The following is a 25,287-nucleotide window of genomic DNA, read 5'->3' on the forward strand; positions in this document are numbered from 1 at the left end:
TTATTCCAAGCTCAGTTATTCCCAAAGAATGCTTTCTGTCTCAGTTATGTCTTGTTGTGTCTTCACCTAGGCCAACAGTGTCTACAGATGGAGAATACATTTATCTATGCCACTTCCTTACTAGGGGTTGTGTTGTCACATCCATTGTCACACTTTATCTCTGTCATTGCTTTCTTTCAGGAGGAATAATCCCACGTGTATGAATACCATGCTTTCTCACACACAGCCCTCCTGTAGCCAGATTGCCACAGAAATATTATTCTGGGAAGCAAGGGTCTGACCCTAGTGATTAATTTACTGGGGGATGTTCTTGGGGAATCCATTAATCATTTTCTCAACACATTTTATTGATAGGTATGTACAATAGGTAAGGTGATGGGTAGATATAATATATCCCATAGGGGGTGCTTAAGGAAAACCCCTCCCTCATCCCACCATGGGGTGGGGCAGGTGTGTTTTACCTCCTAGAATTAGGTTCTCAGATGGCATAGATCATCAAATTCCAGAAAACTAGAAGGATGAGATCCTAGCTTCTTTTTATCTAGTAGATGGGATACTGCCTGATTCATGAATTGCTGATAAAGCCAGTAAGATCTTTAAATTTTATTCATTTGAATTTTGCTTTTTAATGATATTATGATACAACTTCCGAGGGCAAGAAAAAGACAACTTTCACCTCTTCCCAATGCTGCTGGAATTCCCAGGCCCATCCTGGAATGCTCACTCAACTAGAACCCTGGGACCAGGATGGAGTAATTAATGGTCTATCCCTAGGATGTCCTGGCACAGGGCTGTAATTGTGGATTCAGGAAACCTGGTCTTTGACTAACTCAATTCTCTCCACATAATTAAAAGAGGGAGAAGGGAAATGTCAGGAGGAAGTATGCATTTAAATTTTAAAGAGCCTTGTTCATTTTTGAATCCTCACCTTTTTTTCCTGCCTTAATTCTTGGCCTCTGTAATTACTTTAACCCCCCCCCCCCCCGATTTTAGAATAGAAAAGGAGTTAGGAGTCAGAGGAAGCTGTCTTTAACATTTCATCTTCCTTTGGCATCATGTAGGATTTTAATTTCGAAGCATGGCAAAGAGGCAGAAAAAGCTTCAGGCCACAGATGAAAAGAATCAATTTAAAATGAAGACAGATTTTTTTTCTTTTCTTTTCTTGAGATCTTTCCCCTAAAACTACCTAAAGAATGAAGCCCTCTGCCAGTGCTGATTAGAACAGAGGGCATTTCTCGTTCCATAGGAATGGGTATAGGAACAAAAGTATTCCAAAGCAAGGACTTACTTGAATTCACTGCTAAATCCAGTACATCAGGCTCCCGGGAGGGAAAAATAAGTGCTGAAATTAACCTGATGTTTGGGAAATGTCAGTTAAATGCCTTTGCAACTTCATCACCATCTACTCAGGGGAAAACACCGCTATTCAAGCTTCCCGTTTGCCTGAGAGTCAGAAGCTTCCAAACCAAGAAAGGAAGAAACCATGCGGGTTATTTATGAGCTCCTTCCCTCTTGCAGTTTTAAGCCACTGTGAGAGAAGCCTGTTTGTTGCCGCTCTGGGGCGAACCCGGGGCGACTTAACCCGGCTTGGCAGGGGTTGGCGGGGCCGGCCCTCCGCGCCTCCCAGCGGCCACGTGTGGTGGTGCAGCCCCGGCCCCAGGCTGCAGAAAAGCGGGCCGCCAGCCGACAGCGCCGCATCCTGACGCTGTCAGCGCGCACAGCTTGGGCTGCGCTCCTCGCTCGCCTTCTGTCCCTATCCAGTGACCAGTTAGGTGCGGGCGCGGGGAATTCCAGCTGAGGCTTCCGAGTCTGAGACCTCACGATAGTATCAGGCTGGGTGCCGCCCGCAGCCATCCCAACCTGGCCTGGGAGCGCACGCGTCTTCGGAGCTGTCCGCAGCGGTGCAGTTTCCCCGGGGAGCCAACTTTAGGCCAGCTGGAGGACTGGGTGCAGGTAGCTGGGTCTTGCGCACGGGTAGACGGGTTGGCTGGGGCTGGGGGAGCCATTGGAACCCGAGTGGAGGTGGTGGGGTGCCTCGCGCCCCTGGCACCTGGAGGCACTCCCCATGCTCCCACAGACTGCAAAGAGACCGCTTAGGATCAAGATGCAGAACCCTTAACTGTCGAGGGCCAAGACCACATCGGCTTCCTGAGGCAGCTGGGCTGGGGAGGATTCTCATGGGAGGGCTTCCCGGAACAGCAGTTGGGCGTCCTGGGGGTAGGTATTGAGACAGAAGTTCTTCCAGGAGAGACCGCTGGAATGGGGGTCCCACCGAAGCAGTCGTTGTGGAAGTTCCGGGGGTGAGAGCGGATGCGAAACGTCTTAGAAATAGGAGGTTGAAGGGGGATGGTTCTGAGCTGGAGTTTCCCAAGCAAGTGGCTGTTTGGGGGGATCTCTGGAGGAAGTAACTGGAGTAAGGAGAGATGGCTGTTTGGGGCGTCTTGCGGGAAGATGCATATGCTGAGGGTCGGGGGTGGGGTGGGGCGGACAGCTGCTTTGGGGCTCTCTGGGAGAGGTGGCCTGTTTAGGAGGCCCAGTCCCGGAGGAAAGTGATTAGGACCCTCCCCTCTCCCCCAGTACAAGTGACTTAAAATCTTAAGAAACTGGCAGTCTGGTAGATTCCCGCTCATTTCCAGTGGCTCAGAGGAGGTACCTCAAACGGGGATTTCTGGGGTGGCGGCTGAAACACCCCCGGGCTGGCGGTTGTGCCCCTAGTCCCAAATAATGTGGGGTTCCTGGGAAGGGAACAACTGAGCCGCACGTGCGTCGGGAGATAAGTGCTTCGTCTTCACAGGGGCCTCTGGATTGTTTCAGGCTGGGACCAGCAAATCGGCCCTCGGAGTCTCAGGGAGCGGAACCCGAGGAGCGCCCCCCCACCCCCGCCCCCCCCAGGCGCGTCGGGCCCCACCCCGGCGCACTACTCCTTAAAGGGCTTGAAGACCAGGGGCGCACGGCAGCAGCCACGGTCATGGAGGGCGCGCTGGTGGCCAACTGGAGCGCGGAGGCGGTCAACGGCAGCGAGGCGCCTCCGGAAGCCGAGGGCAACCGCACCGCCGGGCCCCCGCAGCGCAACGAGGCCCTGGCGCGCGTGGAGGTGGCCGTGCTGTGCCTCATCCTCTTCCTGGCGCTGAGCGGCAACGCGTGCGTGCTCCTGGCGCTGCGCACCACGCGCCACAAGCACTCGCGCCTCTTCTTCTTCATGAAGCACCTGAGCATAGCCGACCTGGTGGTGGCAGTGTTCCAGGTGCTGCCGCAACTGCTGTGGGACATCACCTTCCGCTTCTACGGGCCCGACCTGCTGTGCCGCCTGGTCAAGTACCTGCAGGTGGTGGGCATGTTCGCCTCCACCTACCTGCTGCTGCTCATGTCTCTCGACCGCTGCCTGGCCATCTGCCAGCCGCTGCGGACGCTGCGTCGCCGCGCGGACCGCCTGGCCGTGCTCGCCACGTGGCTGGGCTGCCTGGTGGCCAGCGCGCCGCAAGTGCACATCTTCTCGCTGCGCGAGGTGGCCGACGGCGTCTTCGACTGCTGGGCCGTCTTCATCCAGCCGTGGGGGCCCAAGGCCTACATCACGTGGATCACACTCGCGGTCTACATCGTGCCTGTCATCGTGCTCGCCGCCTGCTACGGCCTCATCAGCTTCAAGATCTGGCAGAACTTGCGACTCAAGACGGCGGCGGCGGCGGCGGCTGCAGAGGGGCCGGAGGGTGCGGCGGCGGGCGGCGCGGGGCGCGCGGCTCTGGCACGCGTCAGCAGCGTCAAGCTCATCTCCAAGGCCAAGATCCGCACGGTTAAGATGACCTTCATTATCGTGCTGGCCTTCATCGTGTGCTGGACGCCGTTCTTCTTCGTGCAGATGTGGAGCGTCTGGGACGCCAATGCGCCCAAGGAAGGTAGCGCCGGCGGGAAACCCGGAGGAGGGAGCGCGGCGGGGCGGGGTCCTCGTCCTGCCTCCTCCGCACCGACAGGGTTTTGGGGAGCTCGTGCGGGGGATGCGGGCCTTGGAATCCTGCCGAGCTGGGTTTGAGTCATGGCTCCATTATCCATTGGCCAAGGGATTTGGGGCTTAACTTCCCTGAGCCTTGACTTCCTCTTCTGTAAAATGGCCATAATGATGAAAGTACTGGCTCTCATCAGGGGGATGAAATGAGAAAATGCACACAAGGTCCTTAGCACAGTCCTTGGGCTACATATGGGGCATATGGTTCCTTTTTATGGACGGGAAAACTGAGGTTCAACTGACTTTCCCACCTGGTTAGCAGTGGTGGAAGTAACTTTCGAACCGCGGTCCAAGCTCAAGCTCACCACTTTAAATTTACTTTATGTTGAACTTCCCCTTTAAGTTCAAATCAACCTGAGCACAGGGGGTCTGGTTTGGATGAGGGCAGCAGAAGGTGGGCTATTTGATTTGTCCAGCTTGGCGCTGAGTACCTGAGTAGGTCCGGGGCAGGGTGTTGTGGGGATGTAAGGTCGAGTCGCTGAACCCCTGGCCTGTTGGAGGCGGTGAGTCTCGAAAGGCAGAGAGGTGAGTGCGGGGGCTGGGGGGTGGTTGGGCAGCTTGCGGTGGCTGGGGGTGCCCAGGGCCAGATTCGGTTGCTTGTCCTGTGGGGTGGGGAGGGGCGGTAAAAGGATGGGAGCCCCAATACAAAGATGCAAACTTCCCAATTTGATCTGGGAGGCTGGGTGATTTCTGTAGGGAGGGAATGTGCTCTCCAGATGGGAGGACTGCTGAGTGCTGGGCTGAGGGCGGTGTGGGGAAGACCTGGAGGAGAAGGTAGAATGGGCTGGTCTGTGGGGAGGGAGCTTGGGGGAGCAGAGAGCTCCTTGGGTCCTGGGGCTTGTGGCCAGCGCTGGGCTGCTGGGAGCTCCAGGCAGCTTCGCCTTCATTGCACACAATTCCAATAGCTTATCTGCAAAGATCAGGAGGGATGATCAGTGATGGTGAATGACAGACATTTTGTTTGAGGGTAAGCCCATAGCACTGCACTGGGATGCAGGTGACTCTAATGACTCTAAGAGTAGATCGAGGGGTTTGCTTTTACCCTTTTTGCAGAAATGTCCCATTTCTAAATATAATCACTCCTGCTCTCAGAAGTCTAAAATACACCCATCCCGTGGAAGCTGAAATCTCCCTTCGTTCAGCTGGATAACTTCGCTTTGCTCTCTTCCAGAACCACAGACTCCTGGCTTTACCCAGCCCTGCCTGTTAACCTAGCGTTTTTCTTAGTGGCCTGGGCAATTATCATTCAGCACATACGGAGCACCTGTGTTACAGCAGGCTCCGGCAGTGTCGGGGGAGGATTGCTGTGCAGACGCAGCGGAGCCAGCCCTGCTCCACGTTGCAGAAAGGGTTCAGGGGTCCAGAGGGGGAAGGTGTTTGCTCCAGGTCCCACAGCCAATCGGAGGCAGACTAGAGCTGGGGGTTCCTGCTCCCACCCCAGCTCTTTCCTCCTGTGCCAGCCTTCTGATGAAGGACACAGAACTAGGGAGTTGGGCTGGGCAAAAGCCAGCAGTGGGTGTTTCTAATTAAGGCGTCAGGCTACACTTATTTCCTGGGCAGGAGCCAAAGAGATGCCAGACCTGGGTCTTGAGGAGCTCTAACACCAGTCCTTGAGGAAGTGAGACCGATACTGAACAGATACTGGGGAGCCCTCCCTCTAGCCCTTACTAGTGTGGGACTTTGGGTGAGGGGTCCCCTTCTCTCCTTTGACCCTTAGTGTCTCGCTTTTAGAATGAGGACATTTCAACATTCAGTTCATTCATGCCTCTCTCTTTCCCTCCCCTGGCCTCTCCCACTCATTTTTCTGCCTGGTGAATTTTTCTCCCTCCTTCTTTCCCCCACCCCCTCTTCATATGACTTCTTGTTGTCCAGCCCCTCACCTGCTCTCCTCTTCCTATTTTCCTCCCTAAAGAATGAGAGTATATGGTCAACACATATCCTAATCACTGAGTGAGGTTTCCATCTTTCCTATGCTTTAAAAGGACATCAGATAATCCATGTCTTTGTCTTAAAACACAGGAAGAGAGAGATTGAGAGAGAGAGCACCCAACTAAAGTGGGGGCCAGAGGTGTTTTGGGTACATGTGGTCCCCTGAGGATTTCCCTTCGGTAGAGCCAGGCTCCTGCTCTCAGGCTCCAGGAGCAGGGAGAGAAATAGACTCTAGGAACCTCAGGTCTTCCCTCTGTTCCTTTGCTTCTTTCCCAGTTCAGAGGAAAGGGTGGGTGCCACATGGAAAGCCCAGGTCCCCCTCATCCTCCTCTGTACCCTGTCTTGGGTGCTCCAAGAAGAGAACAAATGCAGACAACATGGCAGGGGATTCATGATGCCACTCCTGTGAGGAGTGGGCACTCAGTCCCCATATAACGGGCCTATCAAGCACCGAGGACTTGGGCTCTGGTCGCCAGCCTGGCCAAGTCATGCCCTGGCCTCAGGGTTGCAGTGGGGATCTGAGTGGACCGCAAGCTCCGTGCCCACTTGGCATTAATTGGGATAATTACAAGTAGCAGCCTGGGCCATCAGAAATAATGGTGTTTATAGTCCCTTTGGAGACGTGACTCCATCTGGAGGCTATCGGCAAGTGTTAAGGAACAAAACAAAGATACAGTTGAGCTACTCAAGAGATTTTGATCAGCACTGGGAAAGGAATGCACAGCCCTCACTTTCCAAGAGGAAGGGAATTGAGAAGAGATGCAAAATATCTAGATCTGGGCCCCTTGCTCTGCTCATCTCCTGGGGGGTGGAGGCTGGAAGTTCAGGAAGCCCAGGAGAGCAGCCAGACATTCTTCCGGGAGGCCCGGGGCCCGTGGGTACAGAGAGAGGTGGAGGGAGTGGGATGCACGTGGCATTGGTTTGTCATGAAAACCTCTGAGGGAAGGAGAAGCTCTGGAACCACAGGCTAAAGATCATGGGCTGACAGAGGGGTTGGAGAAGGCACGCTTGCCTTGGCAGCTGGCCGCGTGGCCCTTGGCCAGCCTCACAGCCCCTGCCTCCGTGAGGGTTTGTGCGCCCTGGCCTTCTGTCCAAACCCAGGCGCTCCTTTCACACGTCTCTCCTTTGATGGACTTCTTTCCCTCCTACACCTTCATTCACACCAAGCGCCACCTTTATGGGTTTAGAGCTCACTTTGCTCCAAAAGTAATGAGAGGTTGGCCACAAAGATTCAGGTATTGTGGCAAGACAAAGTAGATACAAGGAAACCTGGATAAAGGGGAGAAAAGGATAGGAAGATTATAATATAATCATAGTAATAATAATAATAAAGGCTCTGTGTGTAGAGGTGAGCCGCACACGGGGCTTCCTTTTTCTAAGAGCCAGAGCAAAGAAGGAAACTCTCAATTTCAATATTTCCATTGTTCAGAAGAAAAACAGAGAAAAGGGAGAGGAGCATCGTGGTAATTAATGAGCTCCTCCCCACCCAGAGCAGTCCCCTGCTGCTGGAGCCCTGCTTTAGTGAGGCTGGTGAGACCAGACACCCATGGCGGGGGTGGACCAGCCCCATATGTATCTTCACAAGCAAATTCCACTGTCAAAGATTTGGCGCCAACCTTTCACCTTGAACTCAGTGGGATTTGCTTTGCTGCTTGTCCCAAGGACTCGGACCTGGGGTAGTTGGGAGGGAGGAGGTAGAGAGGGGGTGTGTCTGTATTTCCAGGGGTTCATTGATGCTGCTTGTTTGTGGTGGGGCTGATTTTGAGTCTCCAGCTCTACTTTTTGTGAAATTCCTGGTCCAGTAGGCAGAGATGAGAGAGGAGGGGGGACAGGTTGGCTGATGGGGCAGTGGTTGCCACCCGTCCACACAGAACACTATTTGTGTCTCCTCTCTGTTCACCAGAAGGTGCCTGGAAGCTAGGGGAGAAGCTTTTGAATTAAAAAAAAAAAAAATCTCACTCACACTTCATAGATGAGCCATATGCAGAATAGTCCCCTTTTCTCTCAAACCAGCTGATTTCCATGGGAGCAAGAAAATGCCCAGAGAACAGGGTGGGGACCTCCAGTGCACAGAGACTGCAGAAGGACCAAGGGACCTGTCTGGTGGGCCAGGACAGCTGGCAGGCACTGTGGAACCCTGCATGGTTTGTGCAGGGAAAGAAGCACATGGCTGGCCTGTGTTTGGAGCTTGCCCTGTCCTTTTTTCCTGTGTGTCCTTGAGCAAGCTGTTAGACCTCTCTGGGCCTCAGCTTCCTCCTGTGTGTCATCAAGGAAGCAAAGCCTACCTGTGGGGTTGTTAGGAGAATGACATGGTGTGCCTCGTGGCACCTGGGGGCCATGTGATCAACGTCAGTCTTCTCCTCTTCCCGCATTCTACTTGTTATGAGTTTTGTTTGCATTCTTGGGATTGACTCTGAGAATCTTGGCAGGTATTCCTGAGGGAGGAGATGGTCATTTTTCTCCTGAGAGCCCAGGCGGAGGGGCGTGGGAGGGAAGCAGAGCCTGTAGACAATAGGCAGTGCATCCAGAGAAGTTGGTATGTGGAGGAGAAACTTGTTAAGGCTGGACTGTGAGCCTGGTCACAACAGGGACACCTTCTGTCCTGCTCGCTGGTGTGTGTCCGATGCCAAGCGCAGGCCTGGGCACCCATTAGGAGCTCAGCCAATGCTGGTTGAGCAAATACAAGGGATGTGGGAAGAGAAAGGTGCTCGAGATGGGCTGGGATGTGTGTGTGGATTTGGACTCCAGAGAAATAAGGATCTTCTAAGCAGCCCTCCAACACCGGAACTGGCTGCCTGGTGAAGAAGTGAGCGCCCAGTCACTTGGGGGCAACCAAACATCTGTCAGGAATGTTGTACCAGGAAGAAGGTGGAAATGCACAGGAGGCCTGGTGTTAAGTGTTTTCCTGTCTGAAAATGAGCTTCCCAGCTCCTCCTCCCTTTTTCTGTGGAACTGTGGTCCCTCCGATGTGGCCTATCCACCTCACCTTTTCAAGGATATTGTGCCCAAGGTTTGGGTGGGCCAGGCCCCTCGGAGAGTCTCCCCTTCAGGTGAGCCATTGATAGGCAGAGCAGTGGGGGAGGGAGGGCAGGAGGAGATTGGACAGATCATTCTCTGCCATGAAGAGCTCTTGAACTTGGCCCTTCTGGGGATAAATTGCAATTAGATGGACAGTTAACAACCACACTCTTGTCATTAAGCAGTTGTGAGTTGTGTTCTTGGCTAATGCGAATGCTTTCCCTTTGGGTTTCTGTCCCAGGTGACTTCACATCCCCCCTCCTCCCAGAGGTTTGATTAATAGCAGAAAAAAAAAATCTGTTGGGTGAGGCTTTGCTGCACACTTCTTCCATTCGATGGAGGTTTGAGGGGGGTGGGGAGGCTGTGGGGGGCTGTGGATCAGGAGGTCAGCGGCAGAGCAGGCCTCTCCCAGCTCTAGGTCCTCTCTAGAGAGGCTGGGCTGGCCGGTCAGATGCCTGAGAGCTTGGCCCACCTGACGACCCCACCGCTTTGCACTGACAAGTGATGGAGGTGAAGGGAACCCCACGGGGCTCACCCCCAGGGGCAGGGGCTGGCTGGGGGCTGAACTGTGCTCTCCCGGCCCCTACTTCATCGGTCCCGGGAGACAGCACTGGGCAGTGGTGACAGCCCCCTTCAGAGACCTGGTCTTGTTGCCATCTCTGTGATTTGGGGCAAGTCTCTGGGTGATCTGTGGGCCTCTGTCACTCCCAGCTGAACAGTGGGGATAGAACAGGACACCCTCTGTGGGCATCGGCCTCAGTGACATGAGGAGTTAGCGTAGTTGCTAACAGGAACCCCCACTTGTTGAGTACCCAGCCCCACGTCTCATCCTCACCCGAACACAGCAAGGTAAGGGGGCTTTGTCCCCATTTTACAGAGGAGGAAACTGAGGCCTAGAGAGGCAAGACTTGCTCAAGGACACTGTTGAGTAAAGGGTGGAGCTGGGGTTTGAACCTACATCCTCCCACACCAAAGGCCGCCCCGTCACACCGCCCCTCCTCGCCAGGCCAGCATTTTCAAGGTGGTCCTCCACGCTTGGCCTTGGGATCTCCTGGGTGCTTTTAGAAAGCTGGTTCCTGCCCTGGCCCCAGAGCCCTGCACCCTCTTTGTGGCCCCAACATCTTTACATTCCTGGGCTCTCTTTGCTGAAACACCCAACCCCCCCCCCCAACCCCCCCGCTGCCTATGCCCTCAGGGCACCACCCTCTGGGCACTCTGGGTTCAAAGCCTGCGCTTCTCAGCTCCCCTGCTACCTGCTAACCCCTCCATCCTAGCTGAACCACACCTCTTGTGGTGGTACTTTCCTTTCCATTAGCAGCTTTTTGGTTGAGAGCAGAGTGTCTCAACTTCGGCGCTCCTGACATTCTGGGCCCAGTAACCCCTGTTGGGAGGGCGTCTGTCCAGGGCTCTGTGGGATGTTTAGCAGCATCCCTGGCCTCTGCCCACTGGTTCCCACTGGCACCTTTCCCTCAGTCGTGACCACCAACAGTGTCTCCAGACATTGCTGAATGTCCCCTGGGGCAAAATCGCCCCTGGTTGAGAAGCGCTGGTTTAGACCCCCTATGGAGGCATGGCCTGAACTAATAGTTAAGGAATGAGGGCACCCTCCTCACCTCTGCCCTGGGCTCTGGCCAATTTGCCTTGTGTACCCCTGACGGCTTGCCAGTTCCCACAGGGTCCTTTTGCTTAGCACTCATGCTGATTCTGTTCCCACCATAGGAATGCCCACTCCAGTCTCTTCTGTGGAGACCCATCCTTCAAAGGCCAAGTCCAAGTGTGGATTGCTTTGTGGCACAGTTCCAAGGGGGTGTCCTTTACCTCACGGTCTGTGAGAAGATGCTCCCAGGAGCTGTGCGGGGCACAACTTGGCAGCTTCCTCCGGGGTCTCCTTCCTCCTCTGAAGGCCAGTGCATCCATTCTACAAACAGTCATTACTGTGTCCCAGGGGTCCTGTCCACACAACCTCTGCTTTGATACCTCAGTCCTCCAGTGAGGAGAGTTTGCAGGGAGCCGTCCCAGTTCCTCACCTGCCCTCCTGAGGCTGACAGCTGGCATTTGCATAAACATGGGACAGTCAGGCCAAGGTGGGCTACAGAGCTCTGGGAGCGACACCCCGTTTTCTGGCTGGCTGGTGTCAGGCCCTTAGGTCCCGAGGTGTAGCACGAAGGAGTGGCAGCCGTGACCTTGGGCAGTTGACTACACCTGCCCGGAGCCCAGTTTTCTGGAGTTAAGAATAGAGTTTAGGTTGTGGGCGGGGGGGCTGTGGCTGCCAGTGAGTGGCACAGTGCCTGGCGTATAGTAAGTGCTCAATCAATGGCTGCTTTTTCTTTTTCTTTTCTTTTTTTTTTTTTAAGATCTTATTTATTCATTTGACAGAGAGAGACACAGCGAAAGAGGGAACACAAGCAGGGGGAGTGGGAGAGGGAGAAGCAGGCTTCCTGCCGAGCAGGGAGCCTGATGTGGGGCTCGATCCCTGGACCCTGGGATCATGACCTGAGCCGAAGGCAGATGCTTAACGACTGAACCACCCAGGCGCCCCTGCTTTTTCTTTTTTTAAAGGTTTTCTTTATCTGAGAGAGAATGAGACAGAGCGTGTGAGGTAGAGTGCCTGCGCGCAAGAGCACAAGCAGGGGGAGGGGCAGAGGGAGAAGCAGGCTCCCCGCTGAGCAGGCAGCCTGGACCGACTGCGCCCGGACTGCGGGGCTCGATCCCAGGACTCCAAGATCATGACCTGAGCCGAAGGCAAACGTTTAACCAACTGAGCCACCCAGACGCCCCCAACGTCTGCTTTAAAAAGCAGAGAAATTCCAACTGTCAGGTCCTGGGCTGGGGCAGTGCCGTTGGAGGTGGGAGTTGTCGTGAGCTCAGGAGCACCGTTTTAGCAGAGGGGCTGCAGTTTCCGGTGAGGACTGGTAGCAAGCCCATCGGTGCTCCGAACCAGCATTAAGAGGTAAAGAGAAACTAAAGCCTTACCTGGAGGAGGCAGCAGGAGGGGAGGTGGGAAGGTTCTAGATCTGGGTTTTAGAAGTCGCAGGGACTCTTGCCTAAGGGATGAGCCGGAAGGGGGTGTAACCAGGCAGTCGAGTCCCAGCCCTGATTCCTGTGATCCTGATTCCCAGCCACCCACAGAGGGCCAGCCGTGGCCAGAGTCTCCTGTCCCGCTCTGCAGGGAGCTGACACTTCCCCGCCACGGCCAGATGCTGCAGTACCACGGGCCTCTGCCCTCCGTGGCCCACACCTCACGCCGGAACTGTCACTCTTGCTCCTTCCATTTCTCTCTCTTTCTCTCCACCAGACCTGGATATCTGAGTATGAACTTGATTTTCCTAGAGGGAACTGCACTAGAATCCACTCACGGTGTTAGAGCCCTCTCCTCTTGTCAAGCAGGGAGATTGCCTTTATGCCTTTTCAGCAGTTCTCTCAGGACTTCCTGTCTGCTAATTTCGTGCTTCACTTCAGTTCAGTCCCTTATAGAACTCTTAACTGTTTTCCACAAATGACACCCAGCCCCCAGCCACAAGTCTGGAAACGTAAGTAATGACGATGTGGAGGGATGCCGCAGTAAGAGAGATATTTACTCTCAGTGTTTATTTATCACCCCCAGGTGAGTGCCCCAGGAGGCAGCCGTTGATTCTGTCTCCCTGGAGGAAAAAACATCGGGAGGGGTTCAGAGAGGAAGCAACATTTGAAAAGGGTTTCCAAGGATGAGTAGGAGCTGGCTATGCAAAGAAGCACATTCCATGTTGACATCATCGGGCGGTTACTTTATTATTATCTTTCTCCCTGTTGGAGGGATACTTCTAAAACTTCGGTGAGCACACAGATCATGTGGCAGGGGGGATCTTGTTAAAATGCAGATTCTGATTAGGGAGGTCTGGGAGGGAGCCCAAGAGTCTGCATTTTTACCAAGCAGCCAGGTGATGCCTATGGAGCCAGCCCATAGACTACATATTGAATAGAAGTCTTTAATGTCTTACCTCTTTTATCAAATGTGCAGTTTGCCTTCGTACCTGTGGCTGAAATTGGCTGCACAGTATGTCGTTCCCTGCAGGGTAGAGAAGGGCTGGTTGTTTATCAAAAGGCCCCAGCTCTTCTGCTTCCAGAATGTGGTTATTCCTTAGGTCCAGCCCAGTGCACTCAACATGTCCCCCAGATTTGGGCAGTGACATAACAGAAGCTCACTTAAAGCTCTGTAGCCCACAGATTTGGCTCTTAACCCTGGCTTTATGATGCATGGGGTGATCACATATCTGTGAATTTTAAAACCATTCCAATGTTGTAAAATTGTGGTCTTTTCAAAAAAGGCACTCTACAATACATACTAGTATTCAATCTTGATGTGAGTGTACATTCAAAAATCATAAAAAAAAAAAAAAAGGCTTCCGTAGACTACAGCTCTCAAATTCTTACACAGCCCTTCTAGGAATAAGGTACTTAAACCCAAATTCCCAATCCCCTGGTAGGGGGGTCCTTGAACCAAGTAAGTGGTGTCTGGAGCGAGGGCCTCTTATAAAAGTGGATGGGCTTGATTTGACTCGGAGGAGAGATGTTAGCTAAGCCGTCCGTCTTTGAAATGTATGTGAAATGCCTTAGTTGCCTCAGGCACAACGCAGCCCAGAGAGGCCCTGGCCACCTGCCCATCAGCTGTTCGGGGCTAATTTGAGCCTTCGGTGCCAGGGTGGAGGGGGTGCCGGGAAATCCAAACATGGGAGTTCTTGGGGCTTGAGTAAAGCCAGGCTCGTAGGCGGGTGGAACGCTTTGGGGCATACCGTCCTCGTCCTCAAGTGGCCCTCTGCCACCCACCCCTCCATGAATCACAGTGCTGAGTGGAAATACAGAGTTGTGTCTGTCTCCTGGGGGTAAAATTGCCCAGCAAGGGATCTGGCTTTTGGCGGGTGGTCATTTCTGCTCACATCTCTTGCTTGGCGCCTAGGAGCCCCCACTTGAAGATCACCCGTAGTGCCCAGGCTTGGGCCCACCAGCCCGCCCTCCCAGTGCTGTGCCTCCGTGTTTAATAGAGTGCTGTCTTCTACGTCTGTCTTTCCCTTGAGAGCAGGTCCCCAGGGCTGGTGTTGTGGCAGCAGGCACAGGGCATGAAAGGATGCTAGAACATCTGACCTTCTCCTCCTTTTCCTCCGAGAAAAGCCCTAGGCTGGTGGCCAGGCAGGTGTGAGGACCAGTCCCTGGACCAGTGCCTCCCCCTTTTTGGCAAGGACCAGAGAGAGAAGTTTGCGTCACTCAGGGCTCTGTCCTGGGGAGGAATGTTATTTTTATGGGGAGCAAGCAGAAGAGGTGGGGTCCCACCTTCAGGAGACCCTGAAATCCTGCCCTCCCCAGGGTTGCAGCCACCTTCCCTTTTGGGTTTCTTATGTCACTGGCCGGGTAAGCTTTTCCAGATGGGCGATCAGGAGTTTCTTTGGTGTCATGTCATCCAACCCCAGGGCTCTGGGTTTTAATTTTTTTTTTTTTTAATTTTTGAAGTCATGGAAAAACAGGCAAAGGACACTTTCTTTAATTGACCTGGGATAAGAAGCCTCCAAACTTTGGGCTTTAAAAAATGATGCGGTTGGTAATATCTCCTATTTGTTAATAATGATACCCATCACCTGAATAAACACTGCCATTCACAAAGCCCTTTTACACTTTTTCCCTCCAGTTTTCTCAAAGTCCTTACAAGTGTCACCTCCAATTTACAGATAAGGCTGTTAAGGCTCATATGGTAGATGTGGCTCAAAGAAGGATTAGGTGGAGGATTCAGACCCCAGGGGTTTGCGCCTGAATCCTGTGTCCCTGGCTCCTCCCTTGTCAGTGCTCCACCGCGGCCCCTCTGTGAGCGCTCCCCCACCCTCCTGGCCCCAGAGGAGGTGCCAGCAGCAGACCACACCTTAGGAGGAGTTGGTGGATTCTAACTTTCAGCTCCTCCTTTTCTGCGCCGACGTCATCATTGCTCTGCTTTGTCCAACATGTGGCCGGGGGCCAGGGTTGGAGCTTCCAGCAGGGACGGCCCTTCAGAGAAGCCTGAGTTAAGGCAAAGGAGTGGACCTTTGTATATTTGCATGGACTGGTCTAGGCTGCTCCTGGGACTGGGTGTTCTGCTCTGGCCAAAGGCAGTGCCCCGAGAGGAACTCAGCCGAGAGCCTCACTGGCCAGCTCCTTGGCAGCTGGGGAATGAGCCCCTGGGTCCTAAGACGAGACCTCGGCTTGGGGCACCACGGCATCCGCTGCAGACCTGCTAGACCCAGCTTGAGGTGGCACCACTCTGAGTCACCTTTTCAGTGGTGCCTCACCAGCAGCTACCTGTGGGTAGCTGTGTTTTGAAAGAAGACAGTCCTGGGGCGCCTGGTGGGTCAGTTGGTTGAGCGGCTGACTCTTGATTTTGGCTCAGGTCGTGATCTTAGGGTTGTGGGATCAAGCCCCGAGTCTGGCTCTGCGCTGGGCATGGAGCAAGAAACTGCTTGAGTTTCTCTCTCTCTCTCTCCCTCTGCCCCTCTCCATGCTCACACTCTGTCTTAAATGAAAGAAAGAAAGAAAGAAAGAAAGAAGACAGTCCACATGGTAAGGATTTCAGTACAGAAGAACACCCAGAGGGTGGCGTGCCCCAGAACCTGGAGCTGGAATGCCCCTAGCAGAAAGGAGAGCGGGCAGTTTGCGGTGTCGAGACAGCAGCGTCCCCCAGCTGCGTATGTCCAGGCTTGCATGTGAGTTAAAACGGATCTTAGCACTGAAATCTACAGGGCGAGATCAGACATTCCCAGGGCCCCAAGTAAGATGGAATAAGGCAAGAACATTCTCCTCTATCGCTAGTTCATTGTTTCAGCACACCTTTGACTTTGTGGAGCCCCGGCACCCCCTTGCTCTCCCTGAAGATGGCCCATTGTCTCAGTTTGTTTAAACCCGTCTGCAAGTCACCAGCTAGCTGAGAAGGGTAGATGAGCTTGTTGGTTACACTGGTGGTGCTGGCCTCTAGAGCCAGGAAATGAATCTATGTATAAGCTGACCTGCTTGGCCATGCGGTCCGGCCCAAGAGCCACACTGGATGGACACTGCCATGTGGCAGTAGAGCTTCCAGAAGCTAAACCAGTGGGTCCTGTGCCCTCTGGCCCCACCCCACCCCCTGGGCTGTCTCAGATTCCAAGACACAGCCCAGCCCAGGGAGCAGCCTCTCCCCATTGTTTCACACGGGTTGGCGTTAACTCTGTTATCGTTAAGAAAAGTAGCATTTACTGGGCGTGTACACATCATGGTAGTGATAATGGCAATATCTAAGTTCATTAAGTTTTTACTTCTATCGAGTGCCAGGAATCATGATGAGTACGTGGCATCCTGTCTAATGAAACTTGGCAATGATTCTGTAAAGTTCTTTTTATTACTCCCATTTCACAGATGGAGAAACGGAGGTGAAGAGAGGTTAGGGGACTCGCCCTAGAACACACAAGGTACAAAGTGGCAAAGCCAGGATTTGTGCCGTGTCTGGGTAACTTGAAAGCAAAGCCATCACCCGGTTCTTCTCATGGTAGTGTGGGGAGAAGTGGGCAGGGCTTGCTCTGTGGGTTTCTCCCTGCCCTTTGGAGCCCTTCCCGCCGCTTTTTAACATCTGCCCCTCTTCCAGGCATCAAGGATTGGCTAGCTTTCTGTAAAGGGCCAGGCAGTAACTCTTTTAGGCTTGTGGGTATAAGGTCTCTGGAACAGGTACTCAGCTTTGTCCTTGTAGTACAGAAGCTGCCATAGACAATCTATGAATGAATGGGTGTGGCTGTGTTCCAATAAAACTTTATTTAGAAAAAGAAGCATCAGGTGGGGTTTGGCCTCCATAGACCAAACTATATAGCTTGCTGGTCCCTGGCCTAGGCCAGGAGACATTTCTGCTAGGAACAAGGGTGATCTGATAGGAGGTAATGTGTTTACCATCCCAGATATACTTAGATTATAAAAGACCATCACTGGGAACAGGCAATACCTAGCCTCCAGGGGCATTTCTATCTGTGTGGGCAAAGGGTAGTTGCTCTCTGACTCTGTCCCTCAAATCACACTCTAAGAGTGATTGCCTGGCAAGCCTGTGTCTTTGCTTTCAGACAGAGAGGATTCACTAACTGGTACGAATCTGACATGTGTGCCTGCTGACCTAGTTTGAAAAAGAAAGACTTCATTAGTTTAAGGTAGAAACACAGGGTGACGTGTTGTGTGTCCCTGGGGAAGTCAGTTCCCTTCTGGGCTTCCCTTTCCTCACATATAAGATGGGGATGAGTCTGCTTTGAAAACCAGAGGGTCCTGTGCGAGCTTGAGCAGTCATTCCCATGGTCAGCATTGCTACCTTGCCACGTGCTTGCTTGGAAACAGCATCGTGAATCGTGAGGACAGTATTTTCCGTGCTTTGTTCTGTTCCTGTTGGTCTGCAGCCCTGTGAAGCAGAAAGGGCAGCAGTGTGGTCTAAACAAGGTCCAGTAAGTGCAGAGAGCTGGTGAGGTGCAATCAATCAGTCACCTGCTCAGAAACCACCAAGGGCTCCCCATTGTCTATAGACTAAAGCGCAGACGGCCTACATTCAAGATTCTCCTCAGCCTGGTTCTTTCCCATTTCTTTCTCCGTGAAATTCCTTTTCTCCAACTCTGGCAGTCCCTGAATGTTCTTGGACATTCTCACTTATGTGCCTTCATTCCTATTGCTTCCTTCCTCTGTAATGTCCTCCACAGCCTGTTTCTGATTCCCAGAGAGCTCTCCTCCCTGCTGATGGCTTGCATTTCCACCACTGTGGACTCCTGTCTCTCGATGGTTAGGATATTGCCAGATTTTTAAAAGTCTAATTGTACCCTTAGCCTTTGGCAACCTGACAGGAGCAGGTTCAGCTTAGAGAGGGTCATCCATCCCCCAGGGAGCCAAGCCAGGCCCATCGTTCATATCTCTGGCCACCAGGTGGGGGCAGAGGCGCTGGCCCTGGTCCCAATTCCTCCCACCTGGGCTGGCCACGGGGCGGTAGGAAATCTCCACGTGGTGACTTGGGAATTCATTAACTGTTTCCTTTTTTGTTGTTGATGTTTCTGTATGCCTTTTTTTTAATAGGATAAATAAGCTAAATGATCTAAATGTAAAGCTAGGCAAATAGCTTAAGAGAAAAGACACAGTTATAACTATATACAGTTAAGTAAAAGGTGGTGCCTTCCTGTGCATGTGTGAGCTTCATTCCTGCTATGTCCTTCTACCTCGTTTCCTGTCCTTACATGCCTGCATTCTTGCCTCTGTGTCTGGTAGTTTACTTCTCAATGCCCTTTTTAAATTCTAACTTTTGATGTGTTGATTTTGCCTCCTTTATTTTATACATTTAATTATGATTTTGAGGACATTCTGTTTTTAGTCTTGGTGATTTCCCACCAGAATTTCTAAACTTAAGTTCATCTTCTTAGCCACCCAAATCAAACATATATTTTTTTCATTCTCTTTTATAGAAAACGAACAGTACTGGCTTTTCCCCTCCTCCATTTTTCCACTTTCCTATTCTTTACTATTTCAGTCTAAGGATTAGATGCTACTCCTTTGCTTCCCTAAAGATTCTCTTGTGCAAGACTTTCTGGTTTTATCTGCTGTAGTTTGCTCTTGTGCCAACAGGTGCACCAAGGAATTAGACCAGTGGTTCTCCAGCTCGTGTGTGGGTCAGAACCTCACCCGCAGGAGTCTGGTCCAGTAGGTCTAGGGTAGGGCCTGAGAATTTACACTTCTAACAAGTTCCCAGGTGATCCAGGGATCTCACTTTGAGAACCAAACATTCATCTTGCAGACAATCATCCTTCTCCCTTTGGTGGTTGGTGACTTTGCTGACAAATGTCTCCATGCTCTGCCTCTGTCATGGCATCTAGATCTTGTGACTTCACTGTCCCTGTGAGAAATCCTTTCCTGGATTTAGCTCTTGAATTCTGGCATTATTTATTGTTTTTAAGTTTTTATTTACTTATTCATTTAAGTCTTCTCTACATCTGGCATGGGGCTCAAACTCAAAACCCTGAGATCAAGAATCGCACGCTGCTCCGACTGAGCCAGCCAGGTGTCCCAGAATTCTGGAGTTATTTTTTGAAAACTTCATGCAGAAAAGACCAAAGACCAGCAGATTCTCCATGCCTTTTTGTAGCTGCCTTCACTGCTAAGGATGTGGCTGTGAGCAGCATTCTTGGGTACATTGTTTTTCTTGCAGGTTTCTGGAGGGATTGCTCATTCTCCTCCACTGGTGGGAGATATCTGCAGTTTGTCAGATTGAAGTCTATTACAAGAAACTCAGATTTTTTCCCCTCCTCTACTTGGAAGTATGTAGGATTAGGAATTTTTCTTTTCTTTCTTTCTTTCTTTTTTTTTTTTTAATGTCAACACCCAGCGTGGGGCTTGAACTCACAACACCAAGATCAAGAGTCGCATGCTCTGGGATGCCTGGGTGGCTCAGTTGGTTAAGGCGTCTGCCTTCAGCTCAGGTCATGATCCCACGGTCCTGGGATCGAGTCCCACATTGGGCTCCCTGCTCAGCGGGGAGCCTTCTTCCTCAGCCTGCCACTCCCCCTGCTTGTGCTCTTTCTCTCTCTCTCTGACAAATAAATAAATAAAATCTTAAAAAAAAAGAAAAAGAAAGAAAGAGTCTCATGCTCTAGTGACTGAGCCAGCCAGGCGCCCCAGGATTAGGAATTTTTCTTTCCTCTTGAAGCTTGAATTTGTGACAAGCAATGTCTTGAAGTTGATCCTTAATTTTGCCTGGAACACAGTCAATCCTCAGTATAATGGCTTCTGCCCAGTGCCTTAAATAATTTCAGGGTAAACTTTTCTCTTGTGTAAGTCTGATTTGTTGTGTGGAAGCAGCACTCTGAGGGGTACAGAACTTTCAGTATTCTCAACTGCAAAGATGGCAACGCTTTCTTGCCACCATGCCTTTGCCTGGGCTGTTCCTTCTGCCTGGAGCTCCCTTCCTCCCTTCTCTGCCTGGAAAACTCATAAGCATCCTAAAGGTATCAGCTCAAATGCCGGTTTCTGTGGGGCTGGCCATGATTTGCTCAGAGTCACACCCCTCCTTGGTCTGCCCAACCTGACCCGCATCACGCCCACCCCGTGGTGCTCATTTTATTTTTGTGTCCCCAGTACCTAGCCTGGTGTGTGGCACATGGTCACGATAGCAGCCACCATATATTGGACACTTACTGTGTACCAGGCATTTTTTTAATCCTTGCAGTATTCCCGTGAGGTTTGGATACTCTTGTTATCCGCATGGAAAGATTAGCAAACAGCAGTCTCCTGAGGAGCTAAAGTAATTTGTTGCTGGCGGAACAAGACTACAAACTCGGTCTGGCAGCTTCCAGACTGTGCTCTTGGGCACTCGGAGTCGTAGGCACTGGATACTTGCTGGGTGAGTTATGAATGAACAGGTGGCCGTGACGAATGCACCTCCTACATACAGAAGCATTTGGCGGTACTCTTTTGATGAGAGAAAGGACAGGGAGCATTCTAGGGCTGGGCTGAGCCTGGGAAGGCTGGGTGTGTGTGTGGGGGTGGGGGGCAGGGCAGGCTAAGCACATGCCCAGAGCCACAATATGGAAGGCAGACAGACTTTATCTCTCTACTTCTTTGTCTTGTGACCCAGCACCTGGTACCTAGGAAAGGCTGTTCTCAAGTAATGATGATGACCCTCCAGTAGTGATGGCCTGTTCTCCTTTCCCCCCACACCCCCATCCTCCTTTCAGCCTCGGCTTTCATCATAGCCATGCTCCTGGCCAGCCTCAACAGCTGCTGCAACCCTTGGATCTACATGCTCTTCACGGGCCACCTCTTCCATGAACTTGTACAACGTTTCCTCTGCTGCTCCTCTGGCTACCTGAAGGGCAACCGTCCGGGAGAGACCAGCGTCAGCAAAAAGAGCAACTCATCCACCTTTGTCCTGAGCTGCCACAGCTCCAGCCAGAGGAGCTGCTCTCAGCCATCCACGGTGTGACTGGGCTGGGCCAGGACTGCCTCCCGTGGCTCAGGTTGTGCAGACGTAGACAGTCCACCCCTTGGTGGCCGTGTGCATGTATGTATAAGGTACCTTTCAGTTTGCACCCTTCCACACCTTGGGGTAGCTTGAGTGGGGTGGGAAATTCTAGCATGGGTTGGGAAGTAGTCTCTGTGGTGGAAGATGATGGGATGACTCAGCCATCAGACAGTTCCTGGGTCTCCCCTAGCTTCCTACGGGTGTTTATATACCCTGCCCCCACTCCCACCTCTGGCTGGTGCATGGGTTGTTTTTTTTCTCCTGGACCTGTCATTTCACTTCAGTATCTTTTTAGTCCTTTATTCTGGGGTCTTGTGAAAGCTGGTGAGTATAGGATAGGTGTGTGGAAGCTTACTGTTCTGAGCTCAGAATAAGGAACGGGAGTGGGACCTCAGATGTGGAGGGTGGTGATAATATCCTCCTGACTTCAGAGTGCTTTTACTTTTGCATGGAACCATCCTAGCATCCTTGGGCACCAGCATGTCCGAAGGTGGCCCTAGGAACAGGGGATTCCCTTATGAAGCCATTTGGTATAGGCAGTCGATTAAAACTTGGGTTGAAAATATTTAAGAAGCTAATATTTGCATGAAACAATTAGGAAAGAAAAAGGAACAGAAGGCATCCAGATTGGAAAAGAAGAAGTAAAGCTCTTTGCAGATGGCATGATTTTGTATGTAGACAATTCTAAGGAGTTCATACCCATGTACAAACCCATTAGAACGAATAAATGAATTCATCAAGGTTTCAGGGTACAAGGTCAATATGCAAAGACCAATTGTGTTTCTTTATACTAGCAATTCACGATATGAAAATGAAATTAAGAAATAATCCCATTTATACTGGTATAAGAAAGAATAAAATAGGAATAAATTTAACAAAAGAACTACAAGACTCATACCCTGACAACTCAAAATATCATTGAAAGAAACTGAAGAAGACATCCTATGTTCATGGATCAGAGACTTAAATATTATTAAGATGACAGTACTGTCCAAAATGATCTACAGATTCAATGCATTCTCTTATCAAAATCCTAGTTGGCCTCTTTGCACAAATTGATAAGCTGATCCTAAAATTCATGCGGAAATGCAAGGAACCCAGAATAGCCAAATGATCCTTTGAAAAGAAGAACAAAGTTGGTGGATTCACAATTCCTGGTTTCAAAATTTACTACAAATCTTCAGTAATCAAAAGAGTGTGGTACTGGCATAAGGATAGACATGTAGATCAGTGGAATAGATCAATGGAATAGATCAATGGAATAGATCAATGGAATAGAATGGAGAGTGCAGTTATAAACCCTCACATTTATGGCCAATTGAATTTTGACAAGTGTGGCAAAAGAATTCAGTAGGGGAGACAGTCTGCTCAACAAATGGTGCTGGGAAAACTGGATATCCACATGCAAAAGGATGAAGTTGGTGAAGGGAATTAAGAGGTACAAACTTCCAGTTATGAAACAAGTAAGTCACAGTGATGAAAAGTACAGCACAGGGAATATGGTCAATGATATTGTAATACCGTTGTATGTGACACAGTAAGTGTACTGTGGTGAGCATTGAGTAATGCATAGAATTGTTGGAATTCCATGTTGTACACCTGAAACTAATATAGCATTGTACGTCAACTATACTTCAATAAAAAAAAGAATGAAGCTGGACTCCTACCTCACACTGTGTATAAAAATAAACTCAAAATGCTGCAAGCCCTAAACATAAGAGCTAAAACTATAAAACTCTTAGAAGAAAACATAGGTGTAAATCTTTGTGACCTTGGATTAGGCAATGATTTCTTAGATATGATACCCAAAAGCACAAGCAAAGGAAAAATAGATAAATTAACCTCATCAAAAATGGGGTATAGAATTTTTTTGCTTCAAAGGACACTGTCAAAAAAGTGAAAAGACACCTCACAGAATGGAAGAAAATATTTGCAAATCATATGCTCCTATCCAGAATATATCAAGCACTCTCACCACTTAACAATAAAAAGACAAATAAGCCAGTTTTTTAAAGGGGCAAAATATTTGAATAAATATTCCTCTCCAAGGAAGACATAAAAATGGCCATAAGCCCAAGAAAAGATGCTCAATATTATTATTCATTAAGAAAATGCATATTCAAGCCACAGCAAAATGCCACTTCACACCCACTGAGATGGCCGTCATCAAAAAGATGGGCGCCAACAGGTGCCGGCAAGGATAGAGAGTCATTGCAACTCTCCTACATCGCTTGTGGGAATAGAAAATGGTCCAGCCACTTGGAAAATACTTTGGCTGTGCCTCAAAAAGTTAAACATAGAATGACCATATGAGCCAGAAATGCCACTCCTGGGTATTTACTCAAGAGAAATGAAAGCATACACAAGTACAAGAACTTGTGCATAAATGTTCATGGCACCATCAGTTGTAATAGCCCAAAGTGGAAATTACCCAGATGCCTATCAACAGATGAATGGGCAAATATGGTCTGTGTGTATAGTGGCATAGTATCTGGCTATAAAAAGGAATGAAATCCTGGCACATGCTGCAACATGGATGACCCTTGAAAACATGATGCCAAGTGGGAGGAGCCATTGCAGAAAGCCACATACTGTATGGTTCCGTTTTTGTGACATGTCCAGAATAGGCAAATCTATAGAGAAAGTTAGAGGACCGTGCTGGCCAGGGGCTGCAGGCTGGGCTGAATGGAGAGTGACTGCGAATAGATGCCAGGTTTTATTTGGGGCGGGGGTGATGACAACTTTCTAGAATTAGTGATGATGGTAGGTGAGTTTTTAGAATATGCTAAAACCACTGAATTGAACATGTGAAAGAAGTTAACAACAACAATGAAATGTTAACCAACCGAATTCAGAGGTGGCCAGCTGGAAGGATGAATTCCTTAGAATCTCCCTGAGCTTCTGTTTCTCTCCATGACTCACCATTTAGGAGGAATAGTTACTCAGTTTTTCCGCAAGAGTTGATGTTTCCAGTTTGGACGAAGATGCTGCTGGTGGTAATCCCCCCATCCCGCTCTAGGAAAGGCACAAGGGAAGTCTTGTGGCTGCACACTGTTGTGTTTTATTTACAAGAGCAATTCACCAAAGGTCTCAAAGGTTTTATTTACCTGGTAAACACATTCTCACGTGTCCTCTCGGCCTTTAGGAAGGATATGACCGTGCCCAAAAACTACCTTTGGTTGTTAAATACAGGATGTTCTAGATCAGAGGTTACTTGATGGGGACTGGCCAGCTCATTGGTACTCTGGGGCAGTTTTTAAAAAGATTTTTTTACATATTTTTTGGACTGTAATACAAACAGGCGCACTTCCGCAAAGCCATAGATTCACTCTCTCTATACACTGTCCTCTCCTCCCTGCACACTGCGTTATGCACACATGTACACGCCCACACATTTATGCACATGCTCTAGGTGTTCAAGGAGAAGAGAGGCATGCACCGAAACTCCAGTACTCAGATTCTTACTGTTTAGTATAAGATCTTCAGTACTAACTGGACACTGAAGACTGTATTATCTTTAGACCCAGAGACAGTGTTGCTGTGACATGTCCCAAGAGTGTCAACACCAGTCAGTCCCTGCTCTTTGGGAAGCTAACGGAATGCTGGTTGGGGGTCTTCGTGGCCATGCTTGGGACCACTGGGGCACTCTGGGTGCACATGCAGCCATGGTGGGGTCTGTTGGCATTTGAGCCTCCCTGCTCACCAGCCAGAGATGCCCTCTCCTCCGCTGTTCCCGGGGAAGTTGCTGCCCTAGCAGCTAACAGAGGCCACTGGGGATCAAGGGGACAGCAATTCACAGATTTTTCTGACTAGGGGCACAACCTTCTTGAGCACCCTGGAGATGCAAGGTTCTTGGGCACTAGAACCAGCAAATCAGTGGCATTGGATTTCAGCAGCACCCGTGGCTCTATACCCCTCCCCTCCCAATCTTGTGCTGGAGAATATCTTCATCGTCTCAGTCTTTCTCTAACCGAGCCTGGAAGCATGAGTGCAGGGTCCTGATCACTGTCTGGAGCCGGTTGTTTCTGTCCTCCTTCCCCAAACCCCACGCCCGAGGTCTGCATACCACTTTCTCCCACAGTGTCAGACCTGTTGGCAAACCAAAGGCATGGCTGGAGGTGCCAGTCAATTGGAACATGTAGGTTTTCTTCTGGAATGTTTCATTATTGCAATGGTCAAAAGTGAAATGTGAACACTTGAAGACTCTGAGCCTTATTTCTTTCGGCCCTGAAAAAATAATCTCTCACACAGTTTGTGCTCCTTTGGGGATGGATCTGTGGGTTACAACTGCAGGAGGCTGCCTTTTACAAAGGTCCTGGTTTCAAAGTCCTTAACCTTTTCTATTCAA

At 50.6% G+C, this 25,287-nt stretch overlaps 1 protein-coding gene across 1 annotated transcript; it reads left to right on the forward strand.

Annotated features, from left to right (window-relative positions):
- Positions 1-2,968: 2,968 nt before the first annotated feature.
- On the forward strand, positions 2,969-20,900 carry OXTR (oxytocin receptor). The gene is made up of 2 exons (XM_021695095.1): positions 2,969-3,893; positions 20,653-20,900. Exons 1-2 carry the CDS (start codon positions 2,969-2,971, stop codon positions 20,898-20,900), a joined length of 1,173 nt encoding a protein of 390 aa, XP_021550770.1.
- The last annotated feature ends 4,387 nt before the right edge of the window (positions 20,901-25,287 follow it).

The sequence above is a fragment of the Neomonachus schauinslandi genome, chromosome 1, assembly GCF_002201575.2.
Source record: "Neomonachus schauinslandi chromosome 1, ASM220157v2, whole genome shotgun sequence".
In the NCBI taxonomy this organism is placed as follows: domain Eukaryota; kingdom Metazoa; phylum Chordata; class Mammalia; order Carnivora; family Phocidae; genus Neomonachus; species Neomonachus schauinslandi.